Here is a 26,203-nt window from a genome sequence, read left to right on the forward strand (position 1 = left end):
CCTGTCTCCCAGCCTACCCAGGTGACTCTCATCACGGCACCCAGTGGCGTCGAGGCCCAGCCCGTGCATGACCTCCCCGTGTCCATTCTGGCCTCGCCTACTACAGAACAGCCCACGGCCACGGTCACCATTGCTGACTCGGGCCAGGGGGAGGTGCAACCGGGCACCGTGACTCTGGTGTGCTCCAACCCCCCCTGCGAGACGCACGAGACGGGCACCACCAACACGGCCACCACCACCGTTGTGGCCAACCTCGGGGGGCAGCCCCAGCCCGCCCAAGTGCAGTTCGTCTGTGACAAGCAGGAGGCGGCTGCTTCCCTCGTGACCTCGACAGTAGGGCAGCAGAACGGCAGCGTGGTTCGCGTGTGCTCCAACCCACCCTGCGAGACCCACGAGACGGGCACCACCAACACGGCCACCACCGCCACGTCCAACATGGCCGGGCAGCGCCCCTGCTCCAACCCGCCCCGTGAGACCCACGAGACCGGCACCACCAGCACGGCCACCACCGCCGTGGCCGGCCAGCAGCGAGATGCCCGGCGCGCCTGCGTGGCTGGCCCCGCGCCTGCCGTGGTGCGGGTCAGCGTGGCTGCCGGGGTGTTGGAGGGGGCCCAGGGTCCCGGGAAGCCCTTGTGCCAAACTCGCCAGACCAGCGTGACCAGCACCACCATGACTGTGATGGCCACCGGGGCGGCCCCGTGCGCGGCTGGCCCACTCCTCGGGCCGGGCCTGGCAGTGGGGGCCGGCGGCCGCGGCGGCACTGCTTTCGTGCAGCTGGCTCCCATGAGCGGCCAGCTCAGACCCGGTGTCCTCGGAGGCAAGGATGGCCCCGTGGCTGGCTTGAGCCCGCTGGTGTCCGTGGGGCGCCCGCTGGAGGCCCATCACACCCACACAACCAACACCCCCACCACGGTCCGCTCTGCCATGGGTGCCGGGGAGCCCGGCGAGGCACGGGGGACCCCCACGCCCACGTACGAGAGCTCGCCTGGCACCACCGTGACTGTGACGGCCCTGGAGGCGCTGCTGTGCCCCTCGGCCTCCGTGAGCCAAGTCTGCTCCAACCCGCCCTGCGAGACCCACGAGACGGGCACCACCAACACCGCCACTACCTCGAACGCGGGCAGCGCCCAGCGGGTGTGCTCCAACCCGCCCTGCGAGACCCACGAGACGGGCACCACGCACACACCCACCACAGCCACCTCCAGTGGGGGTGCGGGCCAGCCTGAGGGAGGGCAGCAGCCTCCTGCCGGCCGCCCCTGTGAGACACACCAGACCACTTCCACTGGTACCACCATGTCAGTCAGTGTGGGCGCCCTGCTCCCCGATACTGTTCCCTCCCACAGGACCCTAGAGTCCGGCCTGGAGGTGGCAGCACCGGCCACCGTCACCCCCCAGGCCGGTGCTTCGTTGCTGGCTCCTTTCCCGACACAGAGGGTCTGTTCCAATCCCCCCTGTGAGACGCACGAGACCGGGACCACGCACACGGCCACCACCGTCACCGCCAACATGAGCTCGAACCAAGGTGAGTGAAGATAACCTCGTGGCGTTAGTCGTCTCCTGGAGCCCGGAGCTCAGGGGCCGAGGAGGGCGTGGTAACTAAAAGACCCACCTGGCCAGAGGCCAGTAGTTGGATTTCTTGGGGCTCGATGTCCCAGCACGGGTTGGGGTACTCCAGGAGACTGTGTCCCCTGTGGGGCAGAACCGAGCTGGAGGCCCTGCGGCTCCTGCTGACCTGCGCCGCTGCCCCCCCCCCCCCCCCACACACACACAGGTCCCTGCTGGCCTAGTACTACTCGTCACCTCTCTCTCTGCTCACTCCCCTCCCCTACCTCTCTCTCTGCTCACTCCCCTCCCCTACAGATCCCCCACCAGCTGCCAGTGACCAAGGAGAGGTGGAGAGCACCCAGGGTGACAGCGTGAACATCACCAGCTCCAGTGCCGTTACAACAACCGTGTCCTCTACGCTGACGCGGGCCGTGACCACTGTGACACAGTCCACGCCGGTCCCAGGCCCCTCGGTGCCGGTAAGAGCCCAGGAGGACCCCGCGTCTCCTCCCTGCTGCCCACTGCACTTTTGGCCTGTGCTGTTCCAGACTCGGACACCAGGTGTCGCTCTCGCACCAGGCACAGGGCCGCTCCGCGGTTCCCTCTTCTGAGCGTGAAAGGGCAGCTCGGGGCGTCATAGGACAGGAGGCAGGGGTCTCCCAGGCCCCCGCGTCTCGGAGACGCTTTGATTTCCGTGGCTGTCTCCCGTGGCTTGTCGTTTGGCTACAAGTTGTAAGGGTGACATGGCAGGAGCCGGAGCGCCCCTTTGGCTAGACCAGGATGCCTCTCTGAGGATGGGTGAAAATCGGCCAGCAGGTCCCGAGGGTCTCCTGCTTTGCCGCAGCCTTCCTCCCCGTCGCCCCCCGCCCCGCATCGCGCAGTCACCTGCTGCCCTCCCCATCAGATGGGGTGATGCTGGCCACGGAGAATGAAAAACCAGGTCTCCGGGGAAAGATGAAGGCTGCCTGGCTCTGGCCACTCTCTCCTCCCCTCTGACGGGGGCTTCTCTCCCTTTCTAGAAGATCTCATCAATGACTGAGGCTACCCCAGGGGCTCTGACCACCGAAGTCCCCATCCCGGCCACGATAACAGTGACCATAGCCAACACAGAAACTTCTGACATGCCCTTCTCTGCTGTTGACATCCTGCAGCCCCCGGAGGAACTCCAGGCCTCGCCAGGGCCTCGCCAGCAGCTGCCGCCACGGCAACTCCTGCAGCCCGCCTCCACACCCCTGATGGGGGAGTCCGCCGAGGTCCTGTCAGCCTCCCAGACCCCTGAGCTCCAAGCCGCCGTGGATCTGAGCAGTACAGGGGACCCGTCTTCGGGCCAGGAGCCTGCCAGCTCAGCCGTGGTGGCCACTGTGGTGGTCCAGCCGCCCCCGCCCACACAGTCTGAAGTAGACCAGTTGTCCCTTCCCCAGGAGCTGATGGCTGAGGCCCAGGCGGGCACCACCACCCTCATGGTGACGGGGCTCACCCCTGAGGAGCTGGCGGTAACTGCTGCTGCCGAAGCAGCCGCTCAGGCCGCGGCCACGGAGGAGGCCCAGGCCCTGGCCATCCAGGCGGTGCTCCAGGCCGCACAGCAGGCCGTCATGGGTAGGTGGTGGGTGGGGGGGTGCTCACTGCAGCTTCTTCAGTCCAGGCCAGACGGGAGCCCTGAGGGGAAGATGGGCCCCTTGGGAGGAGCAAGGACAGGGGGTTCTGGAGCCTTCCTGCCAGCGTGGCATGATTCAGACGTGATTGGGAGGGCGGGCCCAGCGGGGCGGCTGGACTTGGCACCCAAGGAGTAGGCAGAGCCCCTTGGTATGGGGAGGGCAGGGTGCAGGTGGGCCATGAAGTGAGGCTGTATCCAGGGGACCTTAGGCTAGGAGGGGAGTGGGGGGTGGCTGGGCCACCTCGGCTGGCACTCCTCTTGAGTAGCGCGTGCGTGTGTGTGTGTGTGTGTGTGTGTGTATCTCTGCCCTCCCCCCCCCCCCGGAGCAGGCACCGGGGAGCCCATGGACACAGCCGAGGCAGCGGCGGCTGTGACGCAGGCGGAGCTGGGCCACCTGTCGGCCGAGGGCCAGGAGGGCCAGGCCACCACCATCCCCATCGTGCTGACGCAGCAGGAGCTGGCGGCCCTGGTCCAGCAGCAGCAGCAGCTGCAGGAGGCACAGGCCCAGCAGCAGCACCACCACCTCCCCACCGAGGCCTTGGCCCCTGCCGACAGCCTCAACGACCCGACCATCGAGAGCAACTGTCTCAGTGAGCTGGCTGCGGCTGTCCCCAGCACCGTGGCCCTGCTGCCCTCCACGGCCACCGAGAGTAAGCAGGAGGGCCTCCCCCCTCCCCCCCGGGAGCTGTGCTGACTGGGGAGAAAAGGTCTGGGGGCGAGCGTCTGGGCGCTTCCACACAGGCATGACCGGCGCATTCTGGCCCAAGGGAAGGGCTCCCCACGCAGAAGCCAGGTTTCTGGGGCCGCTCTCACTGATGTCTTTCTTCCTCACAGGCTTGGCTCCGTCCAACACGTTTGTGGCCCCCCAGCCGGTGGTGGTAGCCAGCCCCGCAAAGCTGCAGGCTGCAGCTACCCTGACTGAAGTGGCCAATGGCATCGAGTCCCTGGGTGTGGTGAGTCTGGTGTGATGGGGTTTCAGGGGATACTGCCTCTGGGCCCCAAAGGCTGAGGGTTTGATCTCTGTCCCGCCTTCCAGAAGCCAGACCTACCACCCCCGCCCAGCAAAGCGCCTGTGAAGAAGGAGAACCAGTGGTTTGATGTGGGGGTCATTAAGGGTACCAATGTAATGGTGACACATTATTTCCTGCCACCAGATGATGCTGTTCCTTCTGACGTAAGTTTTCCTGGGAGCCGATGCCCTCGGGTGGGTGGATCCTGGCCATGAGGCAGGTATCGGGGCTCGTGGGAACTTCTGAAGCTCCCCAGAGGTGCCTTCCGTTTTGGGGCTGGCCCGAGGACAGCCAGGTGTAGAGCCTTCTCCACACACTTCCTTTTCTTATGGCCCTCGAAGCTGCAAAGAAGCCCAGTGCTGCTCCCCTCTCGCCATTGCTGCTCTCCTGCCCCATCCCCGGGGTGGGAAACTGCTGTGCTGGCCCCGGAGCCCGACCCCGGAGCTGCTCTCTCGACAGTGGGTTTTAGGTCATCTTTTTCTCTCTCTGTTCCTGTTCTTCCGGCCTCTTTCCCCAGGATGACTCGGGCACCGTCCCCGACTACAACCAGCTGAAGAAGCAGGAGCTGCAGCCGGGCACAGCCTATAAGTTCCGAGTTGCTGGGATCAACGCCTGCGGCCGGGGGCCCTTCAGCGAGATCTCAGCCTTTAAGACCTGTCTGCCTGGTTTCCCAGGGGCCCCCTGTGCCATTAAGATCAGCAAAGTGAGTCTTGCCGTGGGGCGACCCTGTGCCCAGCTGGAGTCGAGCAGGCCTAGCCCGAGTCCATACACTGGGAGCTCCCTTCTTGCTGGGCCAGGTCTGGGGTGCAGCTTCTGGCCCTGTCAGCAGATGGCTATAGGATGATGAGGGTAAATTCCTTCCCCTACCCGGCTTCGTTCTCCCCCCCTCTGACATGGCAGCTAGTGTTCAGTGAGGGTCTGTCACCTGCCACGTTCAACATGTTTTTTTATCCAATCCTTCGACATCCTGAGGAGGTCTGGGATCTGATGAGGAAACCGAGGCACCAAGAGGCTAAGTGCCAGGTCACAGAGTCGGTGGCAGAGCAGGTGAAGGGAGGCTGTGCTTTGAGTCCCCGTTCGTGTTATTTCGTCATTCCGTCAGGCTGCCTTCCGGGTCGGGGCAGGCGAGGCCATGTCCTCAGAGCTCCTTGCATCTGCTGTGAAATAGCTCTGTTGTGTCAGGAACAGGGGTGAGGTATGAGCAGTCGGTTCTGGGAGCTGCGAAGTGTTCTCGCTCCTCTGTTCCCGGACAGGCAGAGTGAAATAGTCACAAGGGCCACAGACAGCAGGGCTTGACCTCTGGCCCCTTGGTTCTAGAGTCCAGATGGTGCTCACCTCACCTGGGAGCCACCGTCTGTGACCTCCGGCAAAATCATCGAGTACTCGGTGTACCTGGCCATCCAGAGCTCGCAGGCCGGTGGCGAGCCCAAGAGTTCCACCCCGGCCCAGCTGGCCTTCATGCGGGTGTACTGTGGGCCCAGCCCCTCCTGCCTGGTGCAATCCTCCAGCCTCTCCAACGCCCACATCGACTACACCACCAAGCCCGCCATCATTTTCCGCATCGCCGCCCGCAATGAGAAGGGCTATGGCCCGGCCACCCAAGTGAGGTGGTTGCAAGGTGGGTGTCGTTCGGGAGGCTCCTTGGGCAAGCGTCATGTGAGGTGCGGTGACCCGGCTCCGAGCTGGACTGGAGAGCTTTACATGAGGGAGTTGAGGGGGAGATGACCTAGGGTGGGTGCTGTGGAGGGGTCTCGTGGGCACCTCGCCTCATTTGCGGGTTTGGGGAAAGCTCTCCCAGGGGTGTTTTGAAGTGAGACGGGGGACTATGAATTTCAAGTAGGAGGTACAAGGTGACGCCCAAGTGCAGGGGGCAGGGTGGGAAGTGGACGCCCCAGGATGCCCTGTCGGGCTTTGCGCCAGTTCCCATGAGGCCAACCAGGGAGAACCATGAGGGCCTCTGCCTGGGCCTAGGGCAACCGCAAGAGGTGGCGCACGCAGGAGGGGCCGTCCCTCTCCGCAGGCTTCTGTAGGGCGCGGGCAGGGTGCCCCTGTCTCCTCCACTCTCGTTCTCTTGGCCTGTGGGCTGCTGTGTGGCTGAAGTCGGCCAGCCCTCCCACCTCGCCGAGCTGCTTATCGCTCCGTCTTTCCTTTCAGAAACCAGTAAAGACAGCTCTGGCGCCAAGCCAGCCAGCAAGCGGCCCATGTCCTCTCCGGAAATGTGAGCAGGAAGCCCCTTTTGGGAACCTTCTAAGGCTGGGGATAGGCGGCTACTGGGAGGAAGCGGGGGTAGAAATAGTAGGGCTCGTCTCCTTCTGAGCGTCGGTGGGGGCCGCGCACAGGGCGTGAGCTGGTGTGAGCTGGTGTGAGGTGCCGGGCGGAGGCCGGCGGTGAGGCCCACCTTTGGTTTCCCAGCCATCGTCAGGGCCCGTGCTGATGCTCTCTCTTTCCTTTTTCTTGTCTTCTTCCAAGGAAATCCGCTCCAAAGAAATCTAAGGCAGATGGTCAGTGAGAGGCAGCTCCCCTGCACCTGGATTCTTCGCCAGACACCCCCCCACCCCCCCCACCCCCGCTTCAGGAACGCCACCTGCCAGGGCCCACCCCTCCTACCCACCCGGCGCTCACACTTCACCCTCAGGAGCCACTGGCCGCCGCCACTCATTCTCTCTCCCTCTGTTTTTGAAATAATCTCAAGAAAGCACATTTTACCGTTGCTGTGGGAGGAAGCAGAAGGCAGAGCTGGAAGAGCAGTGAGCGAGTGAGACAGTGCGCCCTCCCCTCCTCTCCTACCAGTGCCCTCCTCTGGGGGCCGAGCAAGCCCGGAACTTCGAGGCCCTCGAGGGGGCGAGGCGGACGCTTCGGATGAAGCAGCCGAGACGCAGGAACGGAACGCACGTGCCTCCAGCACGCGCACGCCTCTTGCAGTTTGTCACCTTGGTTCTGAGGGGGGGCAACCAAGGGCGGGAGGGGCTGCAGCATGGAAGCAGAAGAAAGGCGCCCCCCCCCCCCCCAGCTCCCCTCCCCTGCCTCTGCTCCGAGAAGATTGGCAGGGCACCTGTGCACTCAATGTCCATCTGGTTCTATTTTCCTTTGTTACTTTTGGATATCCTGCCACCTCCCGGCCCTGGGCTTCCGCTTCGTCCAACCCCGTCTCAGCGGCCTTCGTACTCCCACCCCTTGCCCCTTCCTTCTTCTTTCCCAGTTAGAGAGCTAGAAAGGAAGGAAGAAGAAAGAAAGGGGGAGGAATGAGCCCGTGGTGGCCTGAGCAGTGTTCTGTGCAAATCTCCTGACTCCCAGCGGGGCGTAGAGTAGCCCCCACCGAGCCTGGCTTTGGCCCCTGGGTCGGGGCTAGGGGCCACACCACCAACTGCTGCATTTGTTGTATTTTTTTTAAGTTGGAATTGATGAAGTTAACATTTTTATTGTAATTTTAGCCTTAGTGTGTGGGGTTTTGTCCCTTTTTTTGTTGTTGTTGTTAGCTGTGTACAGAATGTGTATCTTTTTTTTTTTATTTTTTAACTTTTACTTTTTTCTCCTTGGCTAAGCCTTGGCAGGGATCTTTCTGGAAGAAAAGCTGGGGGCAGCTGGCACAGGAGAGGCGTGGATTCTCCCCTGCGGGCCTGGTGTTGGCTGCCTGGCCCAATTTCCTCTTGCTGGCCCCTGCCGTCTGCCCCTTTGCTTGTCCCCAGGCCTCTGGGACAAAGGAGGGGTGAGCTGTCAGACCTCACTCCCCATGGGTGATTGCTCTACACCTGTAGGATTGAGCTTGAGAGTCTGCTGGAGCCTAAAGTCAGGTTTCTGAGGAGGAGCAGGTCGTGGGTTCGCAGGGCTCTCAACATCCCCCCCACCCCCCCTCCCTCTGACCCCCCCCTCCCCCCCACCAGCCCCCAGGCTCCCTCCTTGGCAAACTGGCTTAAGAGTATCTGCCACCCTCAACTGCTGCTTCCTGCAGCCACCCCCTACGGGCAAAAGTTTCAAAAGGGGTGGGGTGAGGGGATGGAGGGCAACTCCATCTCAGAGAGCAGCCTGGGAGAGCAGATGTGTGGTGTCACCCAGGAGAGACCACGGGGAAGAAGCAGGCTACCAACACCAGGTCTGTGAATTTGCAGGGCCATGGCCATCCTCCCAGGGCCAAACTTGGGAGGCTTGGGGCACTTCTTAGTGTGGCTCATGAGACAGCTTTCTGCCCCACACCCAAGCTTTAGGCACTGAGCAAGGCTTGCCAGCGGGTTGTGCAGAAGGATTTAAAGCGAGCAGCCAATCTTTTCAGACCCCCCCCCCCATCTCTGCCCTGGAGATGAGCTGCAGTGAGGGGCCCGGCCTCCGCAGACCCCTGCCACTGGCCCGCATCTTCTGGGGCCTCTGGTTTGTTGTATTATAGTATACTTCGCTGTGGAAAATGTCACGTTTAGTCAGTCACCTTGGAGCCCACTCGCCTGGTCCCGTTGTTTTCCCTGTCCCTTCTCCTGAGCGCCCTTTGATTTCTCTCATTTCTGAGAACAGTACACCCGTTCATCTATTGTAGAGTAACCCCCGTGACTCAATATTACCATAGTGCGATGTCGTTTTGTGCTATTTTGAACAATTAAAAGACTTTTTTTGAAATAACCACCTGCTCTTTTACTGTGTCCAGGACTCCCAGGGAGGAGGCTGGAGGTGTGACGCCACCACCCACCCCCGTGGCTCACCAAACCTCTAGGAGCCTCTTGCTCAAAGGGCAGTTAGCAGGGTTCCCGATTGCCTCCCAAGTTTCAAGGCTCCGCCGAGGCGCACAGTCCTAGGGACTGAGCTGGGCCAGGACCTGGTTCCTCACAAAAGGTCCCACAGTAGCCATGGTTTAGAGGCCAAGGGGCTCCCTGGGCAGTTGCTGCCAAGTCCCTGTCTAGAGACCAGATCGCCTTTCCTCCCTTCCCCACCCAGAGGCCGGGGGACTGGGACAGGGGACTGGCAGGTACCAGCCGCTGTCCTCCTCGGACGGGTGGGGAGGGCTGAGCTGGGCTCTTTGCACCGAGAGCTCAGGTCCCCCAGAGTGCTCCCCAGGACAGACCTGGCTCGCCCATGGGGTGGTTCCTGTGTCTGAGACTCAGCAGGTGCTGCAGGAGTGACTCCTCACGCTGCTGGCTCCCTCGTGCACACGTCAGGCTCCAAAGAGAAGGAGCAGAACTTCTACTGAACAAACTCTGGCAGTCCAACTGGTGGTGGTGTCGCTAGCGTGGGTGGGACAGCTGGGGTTAAGTGGATGGGGGCATGAGGGGGTCGTGCCGACCGGCCAGTAGGAGCCGTGCGGGGACGTGGGGCTCGTGCTAGGGACCCAAGGGGCGTGGGGAGATGTCCTCGTTACCTTCTCATCCAGTCGTTCCATCCCTGCCCTTTGGGCGTGTGTGCCCACGCCATGCCAGCTCATGGCCACCTCTCCTGGGAAGCCTCCCAGGGCAAGCCTCTCCCTGGTGCTCACTCCACTGGGTTCAGTGTCTCATGTTGGGCCCTGTCCTGTTGATCATGATACCAGGAACCATGGCTCTGTTTTCCCCATGGCACCAGTTCTGATCTGATTTGGAACCCAGTGGTCGGGGTGGGGGTTGGGGTGGGCACATGCCCTTCAAGTTGGAGCAGTAGGAGTGATGGCTGGGGGTGGGAAGGTGCCGGCCAGCCGGTGAAAGGGGTCCGTGTGGGGCTGGCCGCAGAGGGGTGGGGGCCTGTGCAGATCTGCCAGGTGTGTGTCAGATGGCCGTGTGGCACCCACATCCACCATCCCTCCACTCACCTGCCTTGAGGTACCAGTTCTCTGCCTTGGGATTGGCCAAGGCCCCATCCACTGGACCCAAGGCCAGCATGCTCGTCCACAGGAACCTTAGAACCTTCCACATATCAAAGGCTTGTCCTTGGCTAGGCATGAGGGGGGCAGTGCTGGAAAAGCACGGGGAGAGGCTGGGCGTGAAGGGATATATCATAACTAATGACATGCCTCTGTGAGCAGGGTGGGTGGGTGTAAGCCCAGCTGGACCCAAAGCCAGGACCTCCCCTAAGCAAGAGCTGGGGCCACCACCCTCAGCAAGCCCTGCCCTGCCCGGGCCCCTCCCCCACCACTCCCCCCAACTCAGTTCAAGGGTGGGGAGAGGTGGCTGGGAGGAGCAGATGTGCGGGAGCCAGGCCCGTGTTGCCCGCGCCAGAGTGCCCTGCCAGTTCACCCAGCATTTCCCATCAGGAAGATCTCGAGCCGAGGGCGCCCAGCAGTGCTCACTGCTGCAGCTCTGCCCTGCTCTGCGGCTCAAGGGTCTTGGCCAGCGAGCGTGGGGCGGTGCCGGAGCACGGGGGCGGAGCCATGCGAGCGCCAAGCCCCGCCCCCAGACTCTGCGGAACCTCCGGGAGGAGGGGGCGGGTGGGGCACGGCTGGGTCAGCTGAGTGACAGTCACGGGACCAAGACCAGCTCTGTCTGGCTTCCTGGAGGAGACGGAAGGATGAGCGGGGGTCTCCGAGTGTGGCAGGCCAGTGGTGGGGCCCGTAGTGGGGAGGGTGTTGTCCTGGAGGATTCTCAGGACGGTGGGGTCAGTCCTGGGGCCGGGCCGGGCCAGAGGACAGCTCCGTGCAAGGGTGTGGGGAACCCTGAGTTCTGGGTTCTGAGGCCTGGGGGCCCAGGGGAGACGGCTCAGGCAGCCCTGGGTCCACTGGAGTGTGGGGTGACCTGGGGCACAGAGGAGCCTGTTGGGGAGGTTGGGACCTAGGAAGATGGGGAGGTCTGTGGGGAAGCTGTGTCTCCAAGTCCCGAGTTCCCCCCAGGACATGGAAAAGGAGCGAGAGGCTCTGCAGACCTGGAAGGAGCGTGTGGAGCAGGAACTGGACCGTGTGGTGGCTTTCTGGATGGAGCACTCTCACGACCAAGAGCATGGGTGCGCCTCGCCCTTCTGGTGCCCTCAGCAGGGGTCTTTGCCCCTCCTGAGCCCCCACCTCACTGTCAGCTGACTCAGATCTGCTGAGCCCAGCAGAGCAGTGGATCCGGTGGATGCCAGGCCCCTTCCCCCCTTTGCTAATACTATGCATCCCACAGGGGTTTCTTCACATGCCTTGGTCGAGATGGGCAGGTGTATGATGACCTCAAGTATGTCTGGCTGCAGGGGAGGCAGGTAGGGGATGTGCCCAGGCTAGACGCTCTCCCAGAGGCAGAAGCTGGAGTCAGCTTGGCCTGTCCTCAGTCTGCACGCACAAGGCCGGTCATCTCCACACTCCTCCTCCCGTGACGGGGGCACCTAAGCACCCCCGCTGCTCCCCACTTCGGCCATATTCCCTCTACTCCCCCACAGGTGTGGATGTATTGTCGCCTGTACCGAAAACTGGAGCGTTTCCGCAGCCCTGAACTTCTGGATTCAGCGAAAGCAGGTGCCCCCTCCGTGTCCCCATGTCCCCAGAGGCACCTCCAAGTTTACTCTAGTTCCTAGGGAGGTTGAGAAGCAGTGACGGGTCGGCGGCGCGGGGGGGGGGCGGGGGGGGAGTGGGGTGGGGGGGGCGTCCTCACCTGAGTTCTAGCATGCCAACTTCCCAACCACCAGGTGGCGAATTTTTGCTGCGTTATGCCCGAGTGGCACCTCCCGGAAAGAAGTGCGCCTTCGCGCTAACACGGGACGGCCGCCCGGTCAAGGTGCAGCGGACCATCTTCAGCGAGTGTTTCTACACCATGGCCATGAACGAGCTGTGGCGGGTGACTGGGGAAGCGCGTTACCAGGTGTGTGGGAGGAAGGCTGCCTTATGAGTCTCCATGCCCTCACCTGAGCGGGACCTGACCACCTGATGCATTCCTGTTCTGTGTGCAAGCCTCCTCCCTGGGCTCTGTCTGCAGGCTGGGTCTGTTGCCAATGTCAGTCCTTCCTCTGGGCCCCCATGGCCCCAGGGCTGCTGGCAACACTCCCCTCATTGTGCTGTACTGGGAGGGGCGCCCCCTCCCTGCAGTCTTTACCTCTGATTCCGCACACAGCAGAGAGAGACCAATCCACACCCGGCTCTGGCTGGAAGGGAGCTCTCCTTCCTCCCCGGAGCCCCTTGGGCTTTCAGACCCGACCTCACTGCCTGGGAGTGGCCTGCACCCACAAACTGGGAGCCCCCCGAGGCAGGGTGGGACAGATCCACCCCTGCCCCCCCTCACCCAACCCAGGGCCGGGCCCAGAGGAGGCCCTTGGTGCAGGTGTCCCGTGAGCGGGTGGGAGGACAAGGCTCTCCCACCCCGGGTCAGGACCTGAGGGACCAGACTGCGCAGGGGGGCGGCCTCGGCCTGGGCCTCCCCTCGTCTCCCTTTCTCCCCACCCAGAAGGAAGCGGTGGAGATGATGGATCAGATCGTGTACTGGGTGCGGGAGGACCCGTCGGGGCTGGGCCGGCCCCGTCTCCCCGGGGCCCTGGCCTCCGAGTCCATGGCGGTGCCCATGATGCTGCTCAACCTAGTGGACCAGCTCGGAGAGGCGGACGAGGAGCTGGCGGGCAACTACGCGGAGCTGGGGGACTGGTGTGCCCAGAGGATTCTGCGGCATGTCCAGGTTGGGGGGGGGGACACACCCAGGGGACGGGAGGCTGACATTCACCTGCCAGATGGGGCCTGGGAGTTGGGGGGGGGGGGGCGCAAGGTGGCTCCCACTCCCTATGCCCTGGGGCACCTCCTCTGCCTACACCCACACCCCCAGCTGGGCCTCGGTGGCCCCCTTATACAGACGGGGGAGACATGGCGGGGGTGGGGGCGGGGAGCATGGCTGGGGCCCAGGAGCCTAGACCCTGGGAAAGGCAGAGGGCTCCAGGGAGCCTGCTGGGGCCAAGGCCGGGAGGGAAGGTGCCAGAAGCCCTGGCACGTTAGAGAGCAGGAAACCCAGCCAGACCCAAGTTCTTCCGGGCCTCTGTGGGCAGCCCAGGTGACCTAATCTCAGCCCCCATTCAGTGTGTCACCCTTCCCACCTCGGGGGCCCAGGCAAGGGTCAGAACCCATTCAGGCCCTTGGGCTCCTTCTCAAATCCACCCCCCCCCCCCCGCCCTGAGCCAGGCCTGCCCAGGACTGCAGATGACAGAGGGAAGGGCGGGCGGGCGGGCCTTTCTGGTTGGTGGGCAGGAGCTGAAGGCAGTTTTACCTTCTGTTCCTCCCTCCTCTGCAGAGGGATGGACAGGCTGTGCTGGAGAACGTGTCAGAGGACAGTGAGGAACTTTCTGGTTGCCTGGGGAGGCACCAGAACCCAGGTGAGGCGTAGAGTAGGCTGGGGGTGGCCCAGGAGGAAGGGAATGCTCAGTGTCAGGTTGTGGGCTTCAGATGTCGGGAGCGCCTGGGGTCTGCCTTCCTCCCTCCACCCCCCACCTGCTACTGAGGACCAGGCAGAGAAGCCGGGACAGGCCTCCCAGGCTGGGGTGTCAGCAGCAGGAAAGAGAGTCTGGGACAGACCGGGAGGGCAAGCTTTCTGCAGGAGAGTGGCTGTGGGGTGAGCTCAGAGCAGCTCCCACAGTTGGTGGAGGAGGAAGGGAGGCACCTGTGGTCAGCACAGGAGGTGGACCCCCCTGCCTGTGGAGGGGGGGATCCACTGCCTGCCTTAACCCCAAGCACTCACCAGGCCATGCGCTGGAAGCTGGCTGGTTCCTGCTCCGTTACGCCATCAGGAAGGGTGACCCCAAGCTTCGAGCTCACGTTATCAACAAGTTCCTATTGTTGCCTTTCCGCTCTGGATGGGACCCTGACCATGGAGGCCTCTTCTACTTCCAGGATGCTGATGGCCTCTGCCCTACCCAGGTGGGAATGTGCCCAGGGCCACATGGTACTAGCCTGTTCAAGGCTTTCTTCCCTGGGAGGTGGGCGCTGTCATCACCCATTTCACGGAGGGGGACCTGAGTCTCAGAGTGACGAACTCGCCCAGTGTGACCCTGGTGGTAAACTCTTGACTTCTAGGCCAGCGGCCCTCAACCTCATGTGCAGACAATGCCACTTCTGAGACATCTGTCCCCTTCATCTTTGAAAGGCGCTCTGGGTGATTCTCAGGCGTCAGTAGCAGGAGCAGATTTGCACCCTTAGATCTGATGATGCCTCTGCTTGTGTTTTGATCCTGCTGAGATCTGCAAAGGGTGACTGACCCTGCCATCGGCAGGAGCTGGTGTCCATCGGGCTTTAGACAGGCTGAGCAGGCAGACAGGGTTTCAATTCCAGGGTCAAAGGGGAGGCCACCCCACCCTGGCCCTTTGGAAGGGGTGGCTCGGGGGTGCATCCGGGTCAGGAAGCTAGTCCCATTCAGAGGGGCCATTCAGACCCTCAGGGACATCCATCCCGTGATGAAGCTCCAAGTGATTGGGCCGGCTGGAGCCTGAGCCAAGATCTGGAGGATGGGCTTAGCGGGGCAGCAGAGGGTGGGACCCAGGGCTCTCAGACACCTGCCACTGCTCTGCTCTCAGCTGGAGTGGGCCATGAAGCTCTGGTGGCCACACAGTGAAGCCATGATTGCCTTCCTCATGGGCTACAGTGACAGCGGGGACCCTGCCTTGCTGCACCTCTTCTACCAGGTGGCTGAGTACACCTTCCGCCAGGTAAGTGCTGCTTCCTGGCCCATAGCTCTCCCTGGGCTCAGCGTGGGTGCGGAGGGAACAGCAGGCAGCCATCCCTCTCCAGGCGGGCTACAGCCAGGCTCTCTTGGGCTGTGGGAGGAGGCTAGGCAGGCCGGGATGGGGAGGCTAATTCCACACTCCCTTCTCCCCCTCACTGGGCATGGTCCCTCAGCTGGCCTGAGTTCCTGGAGGTCTGGACCCGGGTGCCCTCTATGCAATCAGCGAAGCAGCTCCTGCCCCTCTGGAGCTGATGTGTGTGTGTGGGGGGGGGGTAGACTATAAACAAGTAAACACACAAACATGTGGATGGCAATGACAGCTTTGGAAAATAGATCAAGGTCGGGACTGGGGGGCGAGTGGGAAGGAGCAAAGGCAGAAGGGGTTGCTCTGCACAGAGGAGTTACCTTGTGGGATTTAGGCATATTACTGGGTCCTGGGGGGAGGGGAGGCTGTAGAGCACGGGCAAAGGCAGGGAGACAGGTGAGGATGGTGGCCTGGGGTGTGAGCTGCAGTGGGCAGAGGGGTCAGAGTCTGGGCTGGCCACGATCACTTGGGTATCATAAGAATATAGATGATACTGTGAGTTGTGAGGCAAAGTAAGCTTTGGGGTACAGAAGGAAAAGAGAAGAGGGATTAGGAGGGCCCAGCAAAGGAGACAAGAATCAGTTGTGAGGTCGGAAGGAAGCCAGGGGTCCACCAGAGGCCAAGCACTATGAACAGAGTGATGTACTAGCTGCTGCTTAGGGGGCACCTTGGGCGTTGAGCCTAGTGATGAATGAAGATTCCTGGTGTGTTTCTAAAGTCGCGATCCACACTCCATTGGTAGATCCCAGCACAGGAGGGACCATATAGGTGGTCTTATTCCGGGGTATGTGGGCTTCGAAACCTGGGAGAAAATGACACCTTCATTTGCACTAACCTCTAATTGGAATCCAACGTTCACTTCCACGGTGGTATTAACAGTGCCAGACTTTGTCATCAAGAGAGATCCTAAATGTGTCCATAAGTACTGCGCGCGCACACACACAATGACGACTTCCAAACACGGGAATCAGGAGACCTGAGGCTATTATCTTAATAGTGAATGAATTGATAAGGAACGTGTGTTAGAGGCCACCAGTTTTAACTGCATAAAGTGAAATTTAAAGAATACACTTTATTTGTTTAAGATTATTTATTTGAGAGAAAGTGAGCCAGAGAGCAGGAGTGAGGGGAGGGGCAGAGGGAGAAGCCGACTCCCCGCTGAGCAGAACTCTGGGATCATGACCCAAGCCAAAGGCAGATGCTTAATCGACTGAGCCACCCAGGTGCCCCAAGAATACATTTTATTTTTTAAGGAAGATTTATTTATTTTAGAGAGAGTGTGTGCGTGCCCACACGTGCAAGCGAAGGGGGAGGGTGGTGGGGTGGGAGGGGGCAGAGGGAGAGGGGGAGAGAGAATCTCCAGCAGACTCCTCCCTGAGGAAGCAACTTGCTACAAAGTTACATGAAGGTCAGCACCTCCACCAGGGTTCTCCTTGTTTCTTTAAGTCAGTTTTATTGAAGTACAATTTATACATAGTAAAACATATCCGAAGTGTTCGGTTCACTAAGATATAACAAGGTATGCATCTGTGTAACCACATCTGTGTATCTATCAAAATGTAAAACATTCTCGTCATCCCCAAACAGGGTGCTTCTTAGGCCCTCTCTGTAGTGTTTCAAGTCACAGCCTGTGGCCCCCTCCCCCCCCCCGGGTTGTCTAGCTGCACACTCCCATCCCCAGGCAGAAAGAGGAAAAGCCCCAGGCCTTCATCTTTGTCCTGGATGCGGTCTCGCTTTTAAAAGCACTGATTCTGGGGCGCCTGGGTGGCTCAGTCGTTAAGCGTTTGCCTTCGGCTCAGGTCCTGATCCCAGGGTCCTGGGATCGAGCCCCCGCATCGGGCTCCCCGCTCCGCGGGAAGCCTGCTTCTCCCTCTCCCACTCCCCCTGCTCGTGTTCCTTGTGTCTCTCTGTCAAATAAAAAAATAAAATCTTAACTAAAAAATAATAAAAGCACCGATTCTGGAGCCACATGACCTGGGGTCAGCCCTGGCTCTGACCCCGCGGTAGGGGTGCGGTGGGGACAGTGAGCGCCCCTTTTACTGGCCTTGTGACACCTGGGAGACTCCTGCAGGCCCAGGCTGTCATTATCTTGTTATTCCAGTTTCGCGATCCTGAGTACGGGGAATGGTTTGGCTACTTGACCCAAGAGGGGAAGGTCGCTCTCACCATCAAAGGGGGTCCTTTCAAAGGTGAGTGGGGGACAGAAAGGGCGGGGGCCGCAGGGGCTTGGGGCAGTCGGCTGTCCCTGGGCCTCCCAACCCGCTGTCCTGCCTCTCCCCGCAGGCTGCTTCCATGTGCCGAGGTGCCTCGCCATGTGCGAGGAGATGCTGGGCGCCCTGCTGAGCCACCTCACCCTGGCCCCGAGTCCCGGCTCCCCTCCCGCCGTACCCCCCGCCCGCCAAGGCGCGAAATAAAACTGAGCCTGCTGCGCTGCCGGTGTGCGTTCGTCTGTGGGCTCGCGGGAGGAGGGTAGCACGGAGTCGGCTGGAGCGTACTAGCCTACGGCAGACCCCGGCCCGCCCCGCGCGCCGGGCCGCCCCACTCCTCTGATAGGCCCGCCCCGCGCCGGGGCTCGCCCGACCATTGGCGCGCCCCGCGCCCCGCCCCGCCTCGCGGACAGGCCCCACTCCCGCCCCGGCCCCCGTCCCAAGCATTGGCCCAGAGGCCGCGAGGGCGGGTTCGGCGGCGGGCACTTCCGGCCGATGGCCGGGCCTGGTGCGCGCCGCCCCTTCCGCCGCCGCCCCCGCGATTCCCGAGCCCCAGCTCCAGCCCCAGCCCCAGCCCCGGCCTGGCCGCCCCGGTGTCGCCTTGGAGAGCGGCGGCAGCTGACTGCGCGTTTACGACCCGCTGAGAACCGCGTGCCCCGCCGCCGTTATGAACATCCGCAATGCGAGGGTGAGGGACAGGGACGGGAGGCTGTCCGCGCCGCGTGGGTGCGCGGCCCCGGGGCCGCGTGCGCATGCTCCCGAGGGGCCCGGCCGAGCACCGGGCCGGTCGCCCCACACGCCTGCGGCCTCAGGGCACAGACAGGTGAAGGCCATCGTCCCCGTGGGGCTGGACCTACCGGAACAGGGATGTCGGGGCTCAGTTGCATGGTGTCCCGGAACCTCCTGGCGCTCACGTCCATTCCTGGAACAGATGTTTTTTGCACAGCGGCTGTGCGCCAGGCCTGTGCAAAGACAGATAGTCACAGCGCCCGCCCAGCCCTGCGGGGGTGGGGGTCGATGAGTAGACAGACAGGGAGCAGGGTTCTAACGTGGCTGAGGCCTACTTAGTCACCACAGCCCCTGGCCTGACTGCATTCCACTGCCTGCCTTCCCCGCAGCCGGAGGACCTAATGAACATGCAGCACTGCAATCTGCTGTGTCTGCCGGAGAACTACCAGATGAAATACTACTTCTACCATGGCCTTTCCTGGCCCCAGGTGGGCAGCTTTGGAATTTGGGGGTGGGGAAGAAAACCAGGCCAGGGAGAATCCAAGTGGGAGGAGCAGCAGTGGGGTGTGTGGAAGGAAACCAAGCCACTGGACCTAGAGATCAGGAGCTGTCACTAAACTCGCCACTTGATCGGTTGCTGTCATGCACACAGTGACAGGCCGGCAGTGGGGCCAAGTGTCTGCCAAGGGCTCCTCCAGCTCTGACAGGAAGTTATTTTCTAACTTCTTTCTCCTCCCTGTCACCTAGCTCTCTTACATCGCAGAGGATGAGAACGGGAAGATTGTGGGGTACGTCCTGGCCAAAATGTGAGTCACCAAGGAAGGAGACAGAAACCTGGTGCCTGAGTTGGGAGTGGATTGGGGGGGGGGGGCACCAACACCACGTGTGTCTGGTGGATGCTGCCCTGTATCGGTTTTTCTTTTTTTTTCTTTGTTTTTTTGGTTTTTTTTAAAGATTTTATTTATTTATTTGAGAGAGAATGAGAGATAGAGAGCACGAGAGGGGAGAGGGTCAGAGGGAGAAGCAGACTCCCTGCTGAGCAGGGAACCCGATGTGGGACTCGATCCCGGGACGCCAGGATCATGACCTGAGCCGAAGGCAGTCGCTTAACCAACTGAGCCACCCAGGCGCCCCGGTTTTTCTTGTTTTAATGAATTAATCTACTGATTTTTAGTTCCGTTTTGGGTTTACAAAATCAGTGGAAAGTATTGAGTTCCCATACACCCCCTGCCCTTTGACCCCTAGTTTCGTCTATCGCTAACACCTTGGAGTACATTTGTGACTGTTGATGAAGCAGTATTGCTTCATTACTAAAGGTCATGGTTTATATTAGGGTTCACACTTTGTGTTGTATTTTCTGTGGACTTGGACACACGTATATAATAAGTATCTGCTGTTCTAGAATCAGTAGTTTCAGTGTCCTAAAAATCTTCCGTATTATTTCATTTCTTCTCCCCCCCCCCTTCCCCACGCCAACCACCGACATATTTACTTACTGTCTGTAGTTTTGCCTTTTCTAGAATGTCATATGGTTGGAATCATACAGTAGGGGGCCTTTTCGAATTGGCTCCTTTCACTTAAGTCATGCACATTGAAAGTTCCTCCATGTCTTTTCATGGCTTGATAGCTCAGTTCTTTATAGCATGGTCAGCATTTCCATTGTGCTCCATTGACACTGCGCTTGTGTTGTGGCTGCTGCGTGGGGTTTTGAGAGTCCCAGCTTTCCCCAACCCTGGAGCCAGCAGAGGAGTTGGTGCTCCTGCTCTGCGTATGCACCGGGGGTGTGGGGTGACTGCATCTGCACCAGGCTCCTTTCTAGCCTCTCCTTTCTTCTTGCTTTAGGGAAGAGGATCCGGATGATGTGCCCCATGGACATATAACTTCGCTGGTGCGTAGGACCCGCCCAGGTTCTGGCAGGGGTGGAGGTGGGTTTAGTTGGGGCAGCCCTTGAGGTCCCATCCTTCTCCCACCAGGCTGTGAAGCGTTCCCACCGACGCCTCGGCCTGGCTCAGAAGCTGATGGACCAGGCCTCCCGAGCCATGATAGAGAACTTCAATGCCAAATACGTCTCCCTGCATGTCAGGAAGAGGTGGAAGCCAGGGCTGAGGGAGGGAGGAGGGTCGGGGAGGAGATGCTGTCTTGATGTGGGTCCTGGGGTGCCCTGGCTTTTGGAGAAGATCTGGGAAGTGGGATTAGTGGGGAGGGGGGCGCTAGGAGGAGGGGCTGGACCTGGACATGCTGTCCCTGTCTGGCCAAGTCTGTGCAGCTCAGCAGTGCCTTGTTCTCCTGCAGTAACCGGGCCGCCCTGCACCTCTATTCCAACACTCTCAACTTTCAGTAAGTAGCTCGAGACTTTTCTAATGGAACGGGGTGGTCACAGATGTGGCTCATCCAGGCATCTGAGATGGGCTGAGCTGCCTTCCAGGTGGGGGGATGGGGGTGGCTGGAGGAAAGACCTGGAGTCGGCTGAGATGGGAAGCAGGCTGTGGACTCCACACATTACCAGGATGTCTTCAGTCTCGGTGGCAACAGCAGCTGCGTGTTGTGATGCAGGAGAGTGTTTGGTGTGGCTTGCTGTGTTGCCTGATGTCGGCTAGGGCTAGGTGGAGGGCACACAGGCTTCTTGGTTAAGCTTCAGGAGTAGAGGTGAGGGCCCGGGACATGAGCAGAAGCAGGGCCCAAGGTGACCTGGCACCTAGAAGCATCTAAGAGGGACCGGGAGAAAGGAGAATGTGGTGCTACAGAAACCTAAGCACGTCCAGGCAGGTAGGGCCTTCGGCAAGAGCAGTGGAGGGATCTAGAGTTCTGGGGTGTCCTGGTGGATGAGGGCAAGCCCACTTGGGGACATGGGAGTCTCTGTGTGCCTGGCACAGGACAGAGAAAGCCTGGCAGGGAAGTGATACGACAGTACCTGGTGGCGAAAGCTGCTTGAAAGTGAGGCTGGGGATGGAGGGCCCACAGAGACAGCTTTAGCTTCAGTTTGGTGGGGGATGAAGAGGGACCGTTGGGACGGGCATTTAGGGAGGGATCTTTGATCTGGATGCAGATGTCTCTGGTGGCCAACAATTCTGAGGTCTTAGGGCTGCCAGGCTCTCCTAGGCTATCACGTCCACGCCCCTTCCAAACAGTGGCAAGGTACCTGAGTCTGCACGTACATTCCTCCCCACCCCCCACCCCCTCCCCGTGCAGGCTTGGCCCCTAAGCTGCTCAGAGCAGGGGGTCACATGGTCTGGCAGTGACTGTCAGGAACCAGGGCCCCAGCACCCGTCCTCCTCGGTTCCAGTTGCTAGGCGCAGGAGTCAGTCTTCCTTGTTGAGTCAGAGACACGGAACAGGGCATGGAGAGAAGGGGATGGCTAAATTCAGGGCTTCAGCTCATAATACACCGCAGAAACCGATCCTTGCGAGCCAGGTTAGGGACAAAGGACAGTGGCAGCCCGCAGAGGCGTAAAGGCACTGGGGGCTACTTACTGCTTAACTGCCGGAGAGCACAGAGGGAGATGGGGCTTGCTGTCTCCAAAAGGGTCCTTCGGGGGAAAGTAGATATGCTGTCCCACTGGCCGAGAATGCCAGAAGACTGAGGAGAATTTGCCCTCTGATTTGGGTCGTTCTTTTCTGCACCTCCCGCCCCCAGGATCAGCGAAGTGGAGCCCAAGTACTACGCAGATGGGGAAGATGCATACGCCATGAAGCGGGACCTCACCCAGATGGCCGATGAGGTAAGTGTCCCCAGGGGACTGGTGCCCTCACAGCCGGGAGGCCTGGCCCTCTTCATCTCCGTTCCTCAGCTGACAGGTGGGGAGCTGGGCCGTGGCAGGGCTGTAAAGGAGGCTGTCGCCCCCAAGGTGTCATTCTCTGCGGCAGCCTGTACTGTCTGAGGCGTGGTGGCAGAGGGGAGGGAGGAGGCCCTTGGATGTGCTGAGAACTAGGGCCCCCAGGGTTCAGGGGTGAGACACAGCTGGGCAGAGGAGAAAGGGCCCTGCCCTGGCCCTGCTGCCCCCAGCAAGTGACAGGTGCAGGCTTCCCCCATCCCCAGCGTGGGTGGCAGGAGGGGGCCCGCGTGGCCTGGAGACTTAGGCCCTGTCTCCTTCCTCCTGCGTCTCCCCGGACTCCTGGCGGCAGCTGAGGCGGCACCTGGAGCTGAAGGAGAAGGGCAGGCACGTGGTGCTGGGCTCCATCGAGAACAAGGTGGAGAGCAGAGGCAACTCACTTCCAAGCTCGGGAGAGGCCTGTCGTGAGGAGAAGGGCCTGGCTGCTGAGGATAGCGGTGGGGACAGCAAGGATCTCAGCGAGGTCAGCGAGACCACAGAAAGCACCGACGTCAAGGACAGCTCAGAGGCCTCTGACTCCGCCTCCTAGAGCCTGCACTTGCTCCTCTCCCCACCCTGACATGCCCGTTCTGTCCTCGCTGCCCCTCGAGGTTTCACAATAAACTTCACCCAGTGGCCTTGGGGAGTTTGTGCGTGCGAGTGTGCACATTGGTGGAGAGGGTGGGGGACTGCCTCTCCCCAGCCCCTCTGTGTCCCTGTGGATATGGACCTCGTAGTCTCTTGGCACCGTGTGTCCTGCCAAAGCCCAAGTAGAAGGGAAGAGCTTTGTCAGGGATTTAGAGGTGGGGCTCCTAAGTCCAATGGCTTTTGGCACCTTTGGGCCCAGGGGAGGGAGACCCTGGAGTTCTGGAAGCCAGTCCCTGCCAGGGAGGCAGATGCTCTGCCTTCTGAGCCCTGCTCTGCCACTGCCTTGCTGGGCTCCTGATGCGTAAAATCCAGCTGTTCACTGGATGTCCTTGTCTGGTAATGGCCCAACCAGCTACCCAGTTGCTCAAGCCCTGGCAACTAACTGTCCTCGATTCCTCCCTCCCCTGCCATCCAAGAGATCAGAAAGTCTTGTGTGTTTGACCACCGTAATACCCATAGAGTCTGCCCCCTAACCTAAACCTTCATTTGGAAATAGACTTTATTTTTAGTACAGTTTTAGGTTTACAGGACTGAGCAGATAGTACAGTTTCCATGTACCTCCCTGCCCCCTCACAGTTTTCCCCTATTAACATTTTGTATTAAATGTTGCATTTGTTAGTTGATGAGCCAATATCGATAATTAACTATAGTCCAGGCTTTACATTTCCTTCTTTGTGTTGTGCATTGTTTTTTTTTTTATTATTTGACAGAGACACAATGAGAGAGGGAACACAAGCAGGGGGAGTGGGAGAGGGAGAAGCAGGCTTCCCGCGGAGCAGGGAGCCCGATGCGGGGCTCGATCCCAGGACCCCGGGATCATGACCTGAGCCGAAGGCAGACGCCTAACGACTGAGCCACCCAGGCGCCCTGCATTCTGTTTTTTGACAAATGCGTAATGTCATTTCCTGCAGACTATAAGCCCTCCATTTTTGGGGGGGGGGTTGAGTATAGTTGACGCACAATGTTACATTAGTTTCAGGTGCGCAGCATAGTGATGCAACATCTCTCTCTGTACTGCGATGCTCACCACAAGTGTAGCTACCGTGGGTCACCATACAGTGCTATCACAATATCATGCTGTATTCACTGTGCTGTGCCTTTTATTCCCGTGACATAGTCATTCCATCACTGGAAGTCTGTATCTCCCACTTCCCTGCACCCATTTTACCCATCCCCCACCCCCCCTCCCCTCTGGCAACCAGCAGTTTGTGCTCTGTATTTATGGGTGTGTTTCTTTCATTTTTTTTAAAGATTTTATTTATTTATTTGACAGAGAGAGAAAGAGAGAGATACACAGCGAGAGAGGGAGCACAAGCAGGGGGAGCGGAAGAAGCAGGCTTCCCGCTGAGCGGGGAGCCCGATGCGGGGCTCGATCCCAGGACCCTGGGATCACGACCTGAGCCGAAGGCAGACGCTTAACGACTGAGCCACCCAGGTGCTCCTGGGTGTGTTTCTGTAAGCCCTCCGTTTTTGTGGTTTTACTCCAGCCCTAAGATTTGCTCCCGTGCCTTTGTCCCTGCCCTTCCCTCTGGCTGCAGTGTAATCACTTGCTGCTGTTAGTCCCTGGGCAGGCTCTGCCTGGGTTGCCCACCTCCCAGCAGAGGTCAGTACTCCAAAGCTGTCACTGTACTTCATGCGCCTGCTACTGCAGATAGCGCCCGGCTCCCCTGCTAGGCTGAGTAATTCGCCACCGGGGGCCCAGAGCTCCGTTTTCTCTCTGGCCGGCGCCTGGCACGTGACCATCAGGCCTCCGGGGAAGCCCAGACTAGAGAGGGCGAGGCTACAAAGGTGCGCCTGCGCCAGCCCGCCCGTTCGCCGGCGCGCTCTGGGAGGGGGAGCTGGAGCCTTGCCCCGCCCCCTGCGCCTGGCGTCAGTCCCTTCCTCTTCGTCAGCCGCCACCGCCTTCTTTCCCAGGCTCTGACTGGTCTGGCGGCGGCGGGGCGGGCCTTCCCGGGCGGGGCGAGCATGCGCACTGCCTCGGCCGCGCCCCAGCGCTGGTCGGGAGCGGGCGGGGGGGAAGTCCGCGGAGGCTCCCACGGCGCTGGGCCGCACCCTCCTTCCGCCCTCGGCCGGCCCACAGGGACCTGGCCCGCCCTCTGCCCTCCGTGCCCTGTGTCCCTGGCGGCAGGTTGACGCTAGGCCGCTTCCAGGCGGTTGGGTTTCCTGGGCGGAGGTGGGGGCCGCGGCGGGGGCGGGGCGGGGAGGGGAGAGGGGAAGCCGCAGGCCCGAGCGGCCCTTGGGGCCCAGCTCTTTCCCGGTCTCTGCAGCACCCGCCTGTGGGAGGGGCCGCTTCTGTGCAGGGCTTGCTGAGCGGAGCTGGGGCTGGAAGGCAGACGGTGGGAAAGCAGGCGCACCCTTACCTTCTCTGGGCTCCGGGCACGTCTCCCCAAGGGATGAACCTGTACACAGACTGGGTGCACAACCTTGACCCCAGAAGCCCCCATTCTTTTTTTTTTAAGATTTTATTTGAGAGAGAGAATGCACAAGCATTGGGAGGGGCAGAGGGAGAAGCAGGCTCCTTGCTGAGCAGGGAACTCCACGTAGGGCTCGATCCCAGGACCCCCGGATCATGACCTGAGCCGCAGGCAGACGTTTAACAACTGAGCCACCCAGGCGCCCCCCCCCCAAGGAAGCCCCCGTTCTTAAGCTTCTTCTGGAAATCCGACTTGTAGGAAAATAGGGGCCTCACAGCATCTTCGTATGGGACCTTCACTGCCCAATTAATATTCTCGTCCCTTCTCGCTCTGACATGGACGGCTGTAACATTGATCTCATCTCCCTCTAGCCCGTCCCTCCGCACAGCATACTTGACCTATGTCAGCCCTGAGGTCACCCCTCAGGACCGAGTGCATGCTCCACTCCTCAACACCTTGTGCAAGGTCCCACACATCTGGTCCTCATCTTCTGCGGGATAATGGGCTTTTGGATTCTTTGAAGGGGAGTAATGTAGCTGAAGATAGAGCAAGCACTAGGGCCTCAAAGGCCAAACGAGCATCCTAAAAGCCAGGGCTTATGTCAAGTTTTAAAGCAGTGGCCTTGGGGCACCTGGGTGGCTCAGATGGTTAAGCATCTGCCTTCTGCTCGGGTCGTGATTCCAGGGTCCTGGGATGAAGCCCCGCATCAGGCTCCTGGCTCAGCGAGGAGCCTGCCTCTCCTTCTCCCTCTGCCTCTCTCCCTGCTCATGCTCTCTCTCTCTTTCTGTATCTCTGTGTCTCAAGTGAATAAATAAGATCTTTAAAAAAAATATGGGCGCCTGGGTGGCTCAGTTGGTTAAGCGGCTGCCTTCGGCTCAGGTCATGATCCCAGAGTCCTGGGATCGAGTCCCACATCCGGCTCCCAGCTCGGCGGGGAGCCTGCTTCTCCCTCTGACCCTTTCCCCTCTCGTGCTGTTTCTCTCTCTCTCTCTCTCTCTCTCTCTCTCTCTCTCAAATAAATAAATAAATAAAAATCTTTAAAAAAAAAATCTTTAAAAAAATAAAAATAAAGCAGTGGCCTAATGGGGCATCACATGAGTATTTCTGGAGCCAGAAAAGGATAGAGGAGGGGCGCCTGGGTGGCTCAGTCTTTAAGCGTCTGCTTTCGGCTCAGGTCATGGTCCCGGGGTCCTGGGATCGAGTCCCGCATCGGACTCCCTGCTCGGCGGGGAGCTTGCTTCTCCCTCTCCCACTCCCCCTGCTTGTGTTCCCTCTCTCGCTGTGTCTCTCTCTGTCAAATAAATGAATAAAATCTTTAAAAAAAGAAAAAAGAAAAGGATAGAGGAGAGCATTTGAAAGTAGGGGCTGAGGCCAGTTCAGCAGCAGTTTCCTGGGGGTTGAGGTCTGGGCATGGCTCTGCTGGATGGGGGAGTGACTTTGGGGGAACAGTCAGTGTTCAGATGGAGGGTAGGGGGCAAGGTGTGTTGGGGTTAGCTGATGCGGTGCATGGGTTCCTGACACACGGGCAGGTTTCCATGCGGGAGTGCCTGTGCATG

At 60.4% G+C, this 26,203-nt stretch overlaps 3 protein-coding genes across 10 annotated transcripts in view; all 3 read left to right on the forward strand.

The window, feature by feature from the left end:
• The window catches only part of HCFC1 (host cell factor C1), a 25,370-nt gene extending 16,556 nt beyond the window's left edge, over nt 1-8,814 (forward strand). The window contains exons 17-26 of one of the 5 annotated variants that reach the window (XM_027608017.2): nt 1-1,522; nt 1,861-2,024; nt 2,565-3,141; nt 3,526-3,849; nt 4,034-4,152; nt 4,236-4,373; nt 4,727-4,912; nt 5,527-5,827; nt 6,364-6,427; nt 6,679-8,814. In XM_027608017.2, coding sequence (XP_027463818.1) covers nt 1-1,522; nt 1,861-2,024; nt 2,565-3,141; nt 3,526-3,849; nt 4,034-4,152; nt 4,236-4,373; nt 4,727-4,912; nt 5,527-5,827; nt 6,364-6,427; nt 6,679-6,718 — 3,435 coding nt within the window. In that variant the 3' untranslated portion in view covers nt 6,719-8,814. The remainder of the gene's footprint in view (nt 1,523-1,860; nt 2,025-2,564; nt 3,142-3,525; nt 3,850-4,033; nt 4,153-4,235; nt 4,374-4,726; nt 4,913-5,526; nt 5,828-6,363; nt 6,428-6,678) is intronic. The other 4 variants (XM_027608019.2, XM_027608018.2, XM_027608020.2 and 1 more) reach the window with 4 other exon arrangements.
• A 1,772-nt stretch (nt 8,815-10,586) lies between these two features.
• On the forward strand, nt 10,587-17,276 carry LOC113930554 (renin binding protein). 2 transcript variants are annotated; one of them, XM_035725769.1, is made up of 11 exons: nt 10,587-10,692; nt 10,985-11,094; nt 11,253-11,328; nt 11,506-11,581; nt 11,752-11,924; nt 12,504-12,728; nt 13,332-13,413; nt 13,779-13,954; nt 14,608-14,739; nt 16,943-17,030; nt 17,125-17,276. In XM_035725769.1, the coding sequence occupies exons 1-11, from the start codon at nt 10,666-10,668 to the stop codon at nt 17,253-17,255; spliced, it is 1,296 nt and encodes a 431-aa protein (XP_035581662.1). In that variant the 5' UTR covers nt 10,587-10,665; the 3' UTR covers nt 17,256-17,276. The 2 variants fall into 2 exon arrangements, with proteins under 2 accessions (XP_035581662.1, XP_035581661.1); XM_035725768.1 differs by lacking the exon at nt 10,587-10,692 and having other exon boundaries at nt 10,699-11,094.
• Nucleotides 17,277-17,531: 255 nt separating this feature from the next.
• Nucleotides 17,532-22,231, forward strand: NAA10 (N-alpha-acetyltransferase 10, NatA catalytic subunit). 3 transcript variants are annotated; one of them, XM_027609252.1, is made up of 8 exons: nt 17,532-17,736; nt 18,167-18,265; nt 18,525-18,583; nt 19,620-19,665; nt 19,751-19,866; nt 20,070-20,114; nt 21,411-21,495; nt 21,892-22,189. In XM_027609252.1, the coding sequence occupies exons 1-8, from the start codon at nt 17,716-17,718 to the stop codon at nt 22,012-22,014; spliced, it is 594 nt and encodes a 197-aa protein (XP_027465053.1). In that variant the 5' UTR covers nt 17,532-17,715; the 3' UTR covers nt 22,015-22,189. The 3 variants fall into 3 exon arrangements, with proteins under 3 accessions (XP_027465053.1, XP_027465051.1, XP_027465050.1); XM_027609250.1 differs by having other exon boundaries at nt 17,533-17,736; nt 18,525-18,565; nt 21,899-22,231; XM_027609249.1 differs by having other exon boundaries at nt 17,536-17,736; nt 21,899-22,231.
• Nucleotides 22,232-26,203: the final 3,972 nt, after the last annotated feature.

This window comes from Zalophus californianus, chromosome X (assembly GCF_009762305.2).
Source record: "Zalophus californianus isolate mZalCal1 chromosome X, mZalCal1.pri.v2, whole genome shotgun sequence".
Classification (NCBI taxonomy): domain Eukaryota; kingdom Metazoa; phylum Chordata; class Mammalia; order Carnivora; family Otariidae; genus Zalophus; species Zalophus californianus.